The sequence below is a fragment of the Pteropus medius genome, unplaced genomic scaffold (assembly GCF_902729225.1).
Source record: "Pteropus medius unplaced genomic scaffold, Ma_sr-lr_union100, whole genome shotgun sequence".
In the NCBI taxonomy this organism is placed as follows: Eukaryota; Metazoa; Chordata; class Mammalia; order Chiroptera; family Pteropodidae; genus Pteropus; species Pteropus medius.
The window spans coordinates 17124627-17136766 of NW_024354499.1; the positions used below are offsets into that span (position 1 = coordinate 17124627).

A 12140-nucleotide genomic window follows, 5' to 3' on the forward strand; every position below is an offset into this window, starting at 1 on the left:
GATATGGAAGCAATGCGAGTGCCAATCGATGGATGAATGGATAAAGATGAGGCATTTATATACAATGGACTACTACCCGGCCATAAAAAAGAATGAAATCCTGTCAGTGCAACAACATGGATGGACCCTCAAGGCATAACACTAAGTGAAATAAATCAGAAGGAGAAAGACAAATACTGCATGATTTCACTTATATGTAGAATCTATTAAAAAAAAACAAACAAAATAAAATGAAAACAAATTCATAGATACAGTGGTCACCAGAGAGAAAGGAGGCCGGGGCAGGCAGCGTAAAAGGGGTGAAAGGGATCAATAGTATGGTAATGTATAGTAACTAGACCTTTTTTGGGGGATGATCACTTTGTAATGCACACAGATGTCAAATTATAATGTTGCACACTTGAAGCATATAATTAAAAACTTTTTCTTCATAATTTAATCTACTACTTCTATTTACTCACCTCCGAACCACACTAATTTCTTTTCACACTGATGTTTCAGATGTCAATAGATCTATATTATAACCTCCCAGTCTACACATTTTCAAGTCACAGGAGCACTCATCACTATACTCCTGTTTTTGTGGATTGCCCTTACTTTAACTATGGCTACCTCCACAGTATCTGGTATCTCACCAGATGTATGTGACAAACTGAAAATTCATAAAATCAGGGCACATAAGCAGGCGCTCAATAACCACATGGTGAACTGAAGTACTTTTGATGTCCACTCACATCTGTCAAAATTTGAACTCGTCTGTCACTGTCACCTCCACGATAATGGCAGCACCGAAAGCCCTAGAGATTAAACAAGTTTTCAGATTTTAAAATAAGTCCTTAGAAAACATAGCTCAATGTATAAAGTCTTGCTCAGCAGTTGATATGCATATTTGAATAATCTTTCTTGTATGTAGCTATGGCTTTCCTCCTCATCTCACACACTATTCCATGCCCTGTTTCAAGATAAAAATCCAACTTGAAGACTACACTAGTAGTAACAGAAATTACCAAATCTCTATACAAATGGCTTAATTCCATCCAACATAAATGTGTGCTAGGCTAATGAAAATTAAATTCCCAATAATGAACGTCTTTTTTCCCATGGGTCATGTATGCCGCACATACTGTACATTTTTAAAATAATGTCTGCTCAGGAAAAGAGATTTTTTTAAAAACTCAATTTCCTGCTTTTTGTATCCAAACATTTCAAATCACTTTCTAGTAAGTCATGATTTCCTCAAAATCCCAAAGAGATTGAGTGCCAGTGACAAGCTCCTGTTATAGGGACAGACATAACCATAAAGAAGTTAAGTAGACTGCTAAACAAACAGGTCAGTGCCAAAAGCCACACTGCTCTCAGGGATCCAATATGGGGTGACGATAAGAACCGTGAAGCCAAAATTAACCCATTTTGACTTCCGTTGCTGAGTTTCCCCACTTGCAAAATGAGAGCATGGGTAGACTAGGTCATTATTTTTCAAACTATTCCCCTAAAATGATGGCAGGGGTTGGAGCAGCCAGACTAAGTCCCATTTCATCATCTAGAAAAGCACCATTTTCAACTGCTTCTATTAAGCAGAAGAATCTTCTGTTGAAAATAAATAAATATAAGTTTTCAAAACCCTGGTCTAAATAATCCTAAAAGGCCATTCCTTTTCCACCCAGGCTGGCAACCTTGTCCATTAAATGATCGGTGATCCACAACAGAGACCCAGAATATGAGCTTCTTCTAAGTCAGAATATATGATGAGAAAGGAGCTCATTATTACCTGGTATATTACCTAAGCATAGAATGCTGGGCAAGTCATCTCAATTCTCTGGACTGCAATCTCCTTAATTAAAATTTCTTCATGTAAAAATATGGGCAATAACTGCACCTGAAGCAAGATAACATGGGAGACGGTGCTGTTCCTTTCCTTCATGCCACTGGTTGTCTGGCCTCCATTCTCTCCACCCTTAGGCTGCTGAGAATGATCAGGAGTAACTCAACAATATAGAATGTTTCTATTCCACATCCACTGATTCATAATTGATCCTACTTTCTTCTAAACAGGCTTCATGGTAGGTACCCAACAGTTAAGCTAACCGATACCTCAGCTGAGACCTCAGGGCCCTTCCAGAATCCTCATGTAACCTCCAGTTGATTCTCTATCAGCCACCAGACACCCTCTCCCTTCTGGTGTCAAGAAAGGACCTTTCTCTCCACTTTTCTGAGTAGATATACACACTCCAATGATCCCCTTCAAGTGGCACGGTCACCACCCTGCCCATGGAACACAGGGACTCCTCCACAACTGCAATCTCTCCCTGTCTTTTTCCACATTCATTCACATGTTGTCTATGGCTGCTTCCCTGCTACAATAACAGAGGTTAGACTACATGTGGCCTGCAAAGCTTAAGGTATTTACTATATGATCTTTTATAGAAAAGATTTGCTGAGTCCCATATTAAAACAATTATTAAAATTATTGTTTGCTCTTAATGGGCAAAATTTCACAATACTCTTCATATTTTCTCATTATGCATAGCATAGTGCTTTGCATACTATAACCGTTTAATCAAATGCTTTCCTAATCTAACACTCTCTTTAAAAATGATTAATTTGAGCCTCGGTGTTGTGTTTTATACCTTTTGGTTATCCCGTCTGGTGGGTATCAGGTCATTTGACTGGAAAAAGAAGAGAGAAACCAAATATCTAGTGAATTTTTTTTTTAAACAATTTGCAGATGATTTTAAGTGCACACCGGCTGTGAAAATAAACCAGTAAGAAAAACTTACACTAAGTCACCTCAACATAATTAGGTGCAACGGGAGTTTGGGAATTTTTCCACCTCCATTAACAATCTGTTCATTCAGGTGTTATACAATTCCACAGAAAAAAGAATCAACATTTTGGAAGTTTACAACCCATCACTACAACACATAAAAATAAGATGCCGACTTGATTGTGATAGAGGGAAAGACTTTCATCATAGGTTCTGTTTCAGCTCACATACCCAGCATCACAAAGTGTGTATCACTCTTGGGCAGAGGTACCAGTTGGGGTACCCGTGGCCTGTTAGGAACTGGGCTGCACAGCAAGAGGCGAGAGGGGCGGGCAAGCAAGCCAAGTTTCATCTGTACTTGCAGCTGCTCCCCAGCGCCAGCATCACCGCCTCAGCTCTACCTCACATCCTCAGGCATTAGATTCTCATAGGAGCACAAACCCTACTGTGAAATGCGCATGTGAGTGATCTAGGTTGTGAGCTCCTTATGAGAATCTAATGCCTGAGGATCTGAGGTGGAGCTGAGGCGGTGATGCTGGCGCTGGGAGCGGCTACAAATACAGATTAACATTAGCAGAGAGGTTTGACTGCACAGAGACCATAATAAATCAATTGCTTGCAGACTTATATCAAAACCCTATCAGTGAGTGGCAAATGACAATTAAGCTGCACATGGTGGCAGGCTTTAAGTCAGAATCTCACACTTATTTTAGTCTGTGTGTGGTCTGCCCATTATTTGATTTACCACTTCCATTTTTGCCTCTTTCCTGCACTGCCCATTTGTCTCGGTCACAGGTTTGGTAAGTCTACAAGCTAACCCTAGCCAAAATGAGTAAAAAAAAAAGTCACTGTAGCGCTTCTTTTAAAAGGGGGAAAAACCTAATGATGAGACAGCAGAAGACTCTAAGACTGCCAAAAAAAGAAAGCTGTATTTAAAAGAAAATACCAAGAGTCCTACATAAATTACAGGTTCATTATAGCAGGTGATTCACATTCACCAAGCCTATATTGTATAATATGTGGTGACGAAGCTATGAAATCTTCAAAACTGCTTCGCCACATGGAGACCAAGCACTCTGCGTTAAAAGATAAGCCTTTGGAGTTTTTTCAAAAAGAAAAAAACAAAAACATGAAGAACAGACGCCAATATTGAAGGCCACTACTTCATTAAATGTGTCTGCACTGAGAGCATCGTTCTTAGTGGCTAACTGCATTGCCAAAGCTATAAAGCCTTTTATAATTGGTGAAGAGTTGATCCTACCTGCTGCTAAGGACATTAATCAAGAACTTTTAGGAGAGGCCGCAGTTCAAACGGTGGCCTGCATTCCTTTTGGCCAGCACCATAACTGGACAAATTGATGACATAGCAGAGGATACTGAGACACAATTGTTAGAGAGGATTAACGTCACTGTGCTACGCAATCCAGGTTGATGAGTCTACCGATGTTGACAACAAGGCAATAATGCTTGTATTTGTGCAAACTATTTTTAAGAGGATGTGCATGAGGACATGTTATGTGCACTTTTGTTGCCAACCAATACCACAGCTGTAGAACTATTCAAGTCTTGAATGATTACATATCAGGAAAACAGAATTGGTCATTTTGTGTCAGTATATGCACGAACAGAGCAGTTGCCATGATTGGACAGCTTTCTAGTTTCACTACTCGGGTCAAAGAGATCAATTCTGATGTGAATCTACGCACTGTGTCAACCATAGAGAAATGCTGGCTAGCTGAAAAATGTCACCTGAACTTAACTTTTTGCAGGATGTGGTTAAAATGATCCACCATATTAAAGTACATGCCCTTAACTCATGTCTGTTCACTCAGTTCTGTAAGGAGACGGACGTAGAGCACACACATCTTCTCTTAGACACAGAAGTGAGCTGGCTTTCTAAAGGTAGATCACTGGCCAATGTTTTTGAGTTACAAGAGCTACTCGAGATTTCTTTTAGAAAAACAGTCACCACTGGCAGCACATTTCAGTGACACAGAATGGGTCACAAAGCTTGCTTACTTGTGTGACATATTCAACCAATTAACCATTTAACCAATTCAACCTGTCACCTCAGGGGAGAACGACTGTGCTCATGTCAACAGATAAAATGGCTGCATGCAAAGCCAAACTGGAATTATGGGGGCGACCAGGGAACATCGGGATTTTTGACATGTTTCAAACATTAGCAGAGATTTTGAAAGAGACTGAGCCAGGGCCTTCTTTCTCCCAGCTGGTACATGATCACCTATCTCAGCTTTCAAGAGTTTGAGCATTACTTCCCAGTCATAAAGGACCCTGGAACTGGGATGGAATGGATCCGCGATCCATTTGTGAATGAGCCAGATGAATCGACTTTGTCCATGCTAGAAGAGGATCAACTGCTCAAGAATGCAAATGACGGTGGCCCTAAAAGTATGTCTGAGACAACTTCAAATCTCCATACATTATGGATTAAAGTCAAGGCGGAACATCCTGAGATTGCCACAGAACACCAAAAAGTCTGCTTCATGTTCTAACATCCTATCTTTGTGAAGCAGGATTTTCTGCAGTGACAGCAACCAAAACGAGATTATGGAGTAGACTGGACATAAGCAACGCACTTTAGGTGCCACTGTCTCCCATTACCCCCAGATGGGACCGTCTAGTTGCAGGAAAACAAGCTAAGGGTGCCCACTGATTCTGCATCATGGTGAGCTGTATACTTATTTCATTATATATTACAATGTAGTAATAGAAATAAAGTGTGCGATAAATGTAATGCACTTGAATCATCCCCAAACCATCCCCCATCCCGGTCCATGGAAAAACTGTCTTCTACAAAACCAGTCCCTGGTGCTAAAAAGTTGGGGACTGCTGCTCTTGAGCACTTCATAAAAGACAGAACTGCTAGAAGCTCCAGACAACTAGCTGATAGTGATACAAACATAAGAGTTATTTTTTGCTGGGCTTTTAATTTGAACTTTGATTATTTAATAAGATATCAAATTGATATATTTTCAAAGTATATATTTTTGATAAGCTAGGAAGTCATTTGGTGGGAGATTACAAAAATAAAGAATACTGATATAAATAACATAAGCATTTTTTTTTTATTTTGCAAAATAAAACTCTTTGGGGAGAAATTATAGTCTGATTGAGATGGTCATTTTTCTCCAAGCGATAATGACATAGAAAGCAAAAAGAGCTGAACACATAAATTCACCGCCTGTTGCGTGGTAGAGTATCAGATGAAGCCTGATGAGCACACAGTTGCTGCCAGGGCACTCCCAGAACAAGTTAACCTCAAATGGCTCTTGGCCAGATCACACACCTATCCTTCTTAAGACACTTGAGGCTTCTCTGACACTGTGGGGTATCACAGGCAGCTTTTTCCATCCCAGAAGAAACACAACACTGTCATCGAGGGCACAGTCTACTAGAAGCTTCTATTAGCATGGACATGGAATAAACCCCCTCCCCCGCCCCACTACCAAACCTGGGAGCCTCTAGAAAGTTTCACCTGGAACATGCAAGTCTCTACTAGAGTTACCACCTACAATCTCCCTTTAGGTCCAGCCCAGAGGGAAGTTGGCGGGTACTAGAATAAAGCTGCCTCCTTCCTTCAGATTGAAAAGAGCACTTTAAACACATTTTCGGATTCTTTTATTTCAAAAAATGCTAGAATAAATGCCAGCTGCTATACAAGGCAACAGAAAAGCAGACACTTTCTCTCTTTCAACTGCACTTAAAGAACCAGCCTAGAAAACAGGAACCATATTTATTTTATTCATGGAAGTCAATAATTAACCTAATTATATCTTGCTTTTGTAATGGTGTCTCTCAGAAAGTCTCCAAAGTCACAGTGAGAATAGTACCGCATGATGTGACAGTGAAAAACTCAAGCAGACCAAAGCACTCTGCACTTAACCATTCCCTAGGCAGCCTAGGACAAGAATGACTTCCTTCTCACCACACAGACTTGTTTGAGAGAGAGGAAAGGACCACCTGACTCTCTCTTCCATGACGACTGGGGGTGCTGTTTCTCTGGACCTGGTCTTTCATCTGGAGATGAGGCAAATCTAGGGAGAGCGTAAGCCCTGGAGGGCAAAGTATCTACCACACTCTGTCCAGCCTTGATGTGTAAATGCTGCGGTCCATGGTATCTCAGCCCTAAGAAAACAGCCACCCCTTGGAACCAAGGAGATAGCACAGGACAGAGAAAACTATGCTCCAGATCAGATCGTTTTTCTGTTCTGCTTCCAGATCCTACACTAAGAACAGCACAGAAGTCAGCTGGTGGCAGGTGGAGACTGCGTGGCTGGCAGCGGGGAAGCCTTCCTGGGCCCAGGAAACAGGTCTGGTTCTGAGAAGGACCCTGCCCTGTGGTAAACCACGTACTGGTTCCCATCCATCAGACTCCTAAGAGCTGTGCAGGGAGTACATGCCTGCAAGTAGGGATCACTCACTACCCTCATGGGGGCTCAATCTCCACCCAAGGAGGGGAAACCAAGTGGAGGGAGACCTTCACTCTGCACCCCTACTGCAATGAGCCAGAGCCCTAGAAAGGATAGGCTTTGTCGCTGAGGGGTCATGGGAGTCTTGAGAAGCATGACGTGCTAAGATTGAACGTTCACTGAAGTTATGGGCAAACTAGGTCAGGGAAAGGGCAGCTTGCAGAAAGCGCCCAAACCTGTGCTGAATAAGCTGAGACCTATACCCTTGTCACCATGGAGGATGACCTCACAGAGAAGTATGAAACAAGCCTCAGGTGTATGTGTGCATGTGTATATGACATGCAAATGGGCCATGTGTGCACATATAGACATATATATTTACATGCGTGTGGCCTTAAGCACCATCTTGAGTTTTTCTTAACATTGTCATTTTTTAAAACTCAATGGTTGTCTTTAACACTCTAGAACCACCCTCCCCCCAAAAAAATCAGTAATTCAGTCAAAATAGAGGCAACTAAATGAGTTATATTAGAAAGATGCATTTATTAAACTGGGAAACCACTGAAATTTCAAGTAGATTTTTAAATCTCAATCTAACATAATAAAAGGTAAACTAATGCCTTTGGGAATAGTTTGTCGTAATGACAACAAAGCAGTATGCATTGTAGGGACAAGAGAGAGTGTGGCCATGTTACTCACTAAATAGTACTTAATTGATTGATGTGAGGCTGGGCCAGCGTTTATGGGGAGCAGGGTACCAGGGCAAGGGCCCAGCTCGGCTGGGAAAGTCAGGCCAACTTCCTAGGTCCATAATAGGAGAAGCAGCTAAGTGGCTTTTAAGTTTCCACGCAGTTATAGCATTCTTTTTTGTTATAAACTGGGAAAATAAGTAGCCCCACAGAACCACGTTTATTAAAAACTAAACTCTGGCCCAACAGCTACAAAGTAAGACAGATGAGAAACTAGTAGGTTGAATATATTACAAATGATATTTGCCATGGCCTTCTCTCTCCCACATACTCCTATATCCTCACAAATGTACCAGGAAGGAAAGTATTCTCCTCCGAGTCATGTATGAGGCTCCTTCATTAGGAGGAAAGCAAGTAAGACATCACAGGATTCTCTATCCCAATCTAAAACCCCATTCAAAATACAAACTATCTTATAATTCATTTAGGGGCAAGGGAATATTTATTTTTTCTGGCAGTTATTGGAAATGTGAAACACAAATGAGTTTCTAAATTAAAATCTGAATATCTGGCCCTATATATCTTTACATACAACTTGGATTTACATAGGGAGGTCCAGCATGGTGATAAAGAGCATGCATTCTGATGCCTCACTCCCTGGGTTCAAATCCTGGTTCTACTTCTTAGTGCTGTGTGATCTCACATAAATTACGCAGTCTCTCTGTGTCTCTGTAACTTCACCTTCAGGATGGAGATGATGGCTGTACCTACCACTAGGGTTGTTGGGTGGATTATATGAATTAATCTGTGCAAATACTAAGAATACAGTAGGCATTCCAGTTATCATCTTCATTTCAACAAGGCAGAAATAATAACTCAAAATATAAATATCAGTAATGGTATTTTCAAGCACCAGGAAAATTACTGAAAGGCTCACACACACCACATCCACAAAGAGATCATGGTACTCCAGGGCTCAAAACACACCGTGTCACTTAACCTCACTAAGGACTGTTATGTCTCCATTCTACAGATGAGAAAAACTGAGGCTTTGAAATGCCGAGGAGCTTAACTATAGCTAGTGAGTGAAGGACTGGGGTTAAAAGTCAGGGCTCTGGGATTGCAGAGCCCACATTCCTCACGACGATGTCACACAGGGAGAGTGTGGACTCTCAGCTCTACTCATTAGCTCTGTGACCTTGGATGGGTAATTTAACCTCTCTGGGCCTTACTTCCTTATCTGTAAAGTATGTAAATAGTTCCTGACCTGACAGAGCTGCTGTACAGATCAAACACACCACGTAGGAAAAGTGTTGGGAGGCTGAGTACGTTTGGGTTTTGTTTGGGGGGTGAATCAAAGAGCGAATGGACAATAGGAAGAAATGAATTTCTAGGTTCTTCTATTTAAACAAGTGAGATTGAATTGTGAAAAGCTGGCTGGCATACAACTGAAATGTTCTAGTCCTCATTTACACACAAAAGGCATAGCCTTCAGAAAACCATTGAAACCTCTCCAGGCTTCAATTTCCTGACCTTTCAGGTATGGGGGTTGAACCACTACACGTGCCTGCGTACAGGGTAAAGCTGTATTTTCAAAATCACCAGGCAACAAGGGGTGAGTTACCACTTTCTCCTTGGTTTCCTACCAGATCTCATATTGCAATACACTTTACCAATTACTTTATTAGCAACACCGAAGTAGTATTTGCAGAAAAAACAAAGCCCAAAACTAACTCAATCAACAGTAGTCTCACAATGTGCTTTTGAGAGTAACTATACAAGAGACAAAGTTAACACAGAGTCGGTAAATAACTAGAAAGGAATGACCCACATTCCAAGTGCTGGATGATATAAACAACTCCTTAAAAAAGTTCAAGTTAGCTGTTTCAGTGTTGGATGAATTAGCCACTGTGGCTTGGAATAGAGATGATTAAAGAATGTGCTCCAAGCTGAGCGAATGGTGGTGCTCCTCACAGTTGAGCAGCTGAGGAGAGAGGGTTTGGGAAACAAGTTCAGGTATGGCATGCTGGGTGAGAGGAGCCTATGACATGTCAGTGAGGACACCAGGTAGGCAGCTCGGCGAGGAATCCGAGCTGAAGAGCAAAGATGTGGGAATCGAAAGCAGGGGAAAAGAGAAGAAAATGGGGCCTGGGGCCTAGATCCTTCAGAAACCCCTGTAGTTGAGGAGTAGAAATCAGATTAGATGGGGTCAAAAGTAGAAAGAAGACCAGGAGAAAGTGGCACCAGAAATCAAGGTGTGAGAGAATCTCAAGGAGACTGGACGGGACACGTGAAGCCCCAAGTGGGGACAGCGCTGCAGCTCTGCCAGGGCCCATCGTGCTAAAAGACAAGTTGATGCTTCTGTGGCTGGACTATCATATGAGCTCATCAGCAGAGAAGGTGAATTCACTTTGACTCTTAGAAAACCAATGTTCACATAGTCAGGGAAAAGGCAGTCAAGTCTCTCACATGTCACATCCTTGAAGAAGAGTGCAGAGTCCACTGTTGGCCAGTTAGGCGATAGTCCCAAGAAAGGAGCAGTAGTAGTGATTTAGAGACCCTAAGGATTAGAAGGGCCTCATATCACCCAGGTATAACTGAGCTGGGTCACGGGATTTACCATGAGATCTCACATTAATAATGATGGAAATGATATTTAGCACACCGCAGTGTTTTACATGTGCCACCTGGTTTGATCCACCTCACTGTATTCCTGTTAAGTGGTAAAGTGGAGTTTACCTTCCGATAAAATGCTCACTACCTCATAAGGCAACCCATTCCACTGTCAAACATATCTGTTTAAAAATCTTTCCCTATTGAACTAGACTCTTTCTTCCTGTAGCTTCCACACTAATTCTGCCTCTTAAGGTCAGACAAAGCTGGTATGTTTGAAGATAAAGATCGTGTTCTCTACTCTTCCTTTTCTTGCACACGCGCTCTCTCCCACCCTCCCACCCTCCACCCCCCACCTCTCTCAATGGAAGTATAATCCTCTCCTTCCAACCATTCTTTCCAGAGTATAATTTTCCATCACATCACCATCCCTGCTAGCTGTATGCTGTCCAGGGTTACACAGCCTAAGGTTCTAGATCAGCAAAGAGAAGACAGATAGATGCTCCAGCTTTCTCAATAACCATAGCACTGATCTGGAAATGCCTGTTGAGTCTCCATCTGCTCACGCAGGTCAGCACCTTGACCCTTTCTCTAACCAACCAGTCCTTACATCTGTGCTCAGCTCTTCATGCAGTGAAGAGATCCATCAGGGTTTTCCTGCTGCTAATATCTCAGCCTCTCTCTCAGCCCAGCCTCCATCTCTGTTTTGAAAAGCTGGGAAGAGAACCAACACATACTGATGACCTACTATGAGCCAGATGCTGGCAGAGGTGCCCCTTCCTATTCTCATCTCATTTGAGTCTCATGATGGCTCTGCAGGATAGTAACTTGTTCAAAGGCACACAGGAAATAAGTGATGGAATAGGTGTTCAAACCCAGGTCTTTCTTAAACTAAAAATCCCCCTCAGCAAAATCTAGAGCTACACTGTCCAATAATACAGTAGCCACGTGCCACATCTGGCACACGTACAATGTGCCTATCTTAACTGACATGTGAAGTAAGGGTAAAATACACGTTGAATTTTAGAGATTTAGTTTAAAAATAAAAGAATGCAAAATATCTCAATAATTTTTATGTTGCCTCTATGCTGATATAACATTTTGGATATACTGGGTTAAATAAAACATATTAAAATTGGTTTCACCTGAGTCTTTTTACTTTCCTTAATATGACTACCAGAAAATTTTTACTTATATATACTCCTCTCATTCGTGGTTTAGATTACAATTCTTTTGGGAAGGACTGATCTAGGACACTAAAATGAATGAAAAGTCTCAAGTCTGGAAAGTACTATGCTGGTATAAGAGCCGTAATTCAAGGAATAGCCATCTAATTAATCTGGTATCAGGTGGAATTAGAAGTTCCTGACCAGTGATGGAATCTGAGCTTTATCTTTCTGTATTCCAAACAGTTTTGCATTTTGTTTTCCAAATTTCCCAAAGGTTTTTTAAATGGGTGCAGTTTTAGAAATAAATGAAATAAATTCATTTTTTTTTTAAAAAAAGAAAATACATCTCACAACATAGTCATGTGTAAAGATGATGTGCTCTGAAACCTGTTAGGAGACCCAAAAAGGGGTTCTGTGATGACAAAGCCACCAATGTCAAAGATTCATGGGAAATTTTTGAATTAATTTTATA

At 41.4% G+C, this 12140-nt stretch overlaps 1 protein-coding gene across 5 annotated transcripts in view; it reads right to left on the reverse strand.

Annotated features, from left to right (window-relative positions):
* SH3RF3 (SH3 domain containing ring finger 3) overlaps nucleotides 1–12140 on the reverse strand; it is a 342553-nt gene that overhangs the window by 283025 nt on the left and 47388 nt on the right. For 4 of the 5 annotated variants that reach the window (XM_039852593.1, XM_039852595.1, XM_039852591.1 and 1 more), the window contains exon 2: nucleotides 735–797. The exons of the other annotated variant lie outside the window; for it this stretch is intronic. In XM_039852593.1, coding sequence (XP_039708527.1) covers nucleotides 735–797 — 63 coding nt within the window. The remainder of the gene's footprint in view (nucleotides 1–734; nucleotides 798–12140) is intronic. 5 annotated transcript variants of the gene reach the window in all.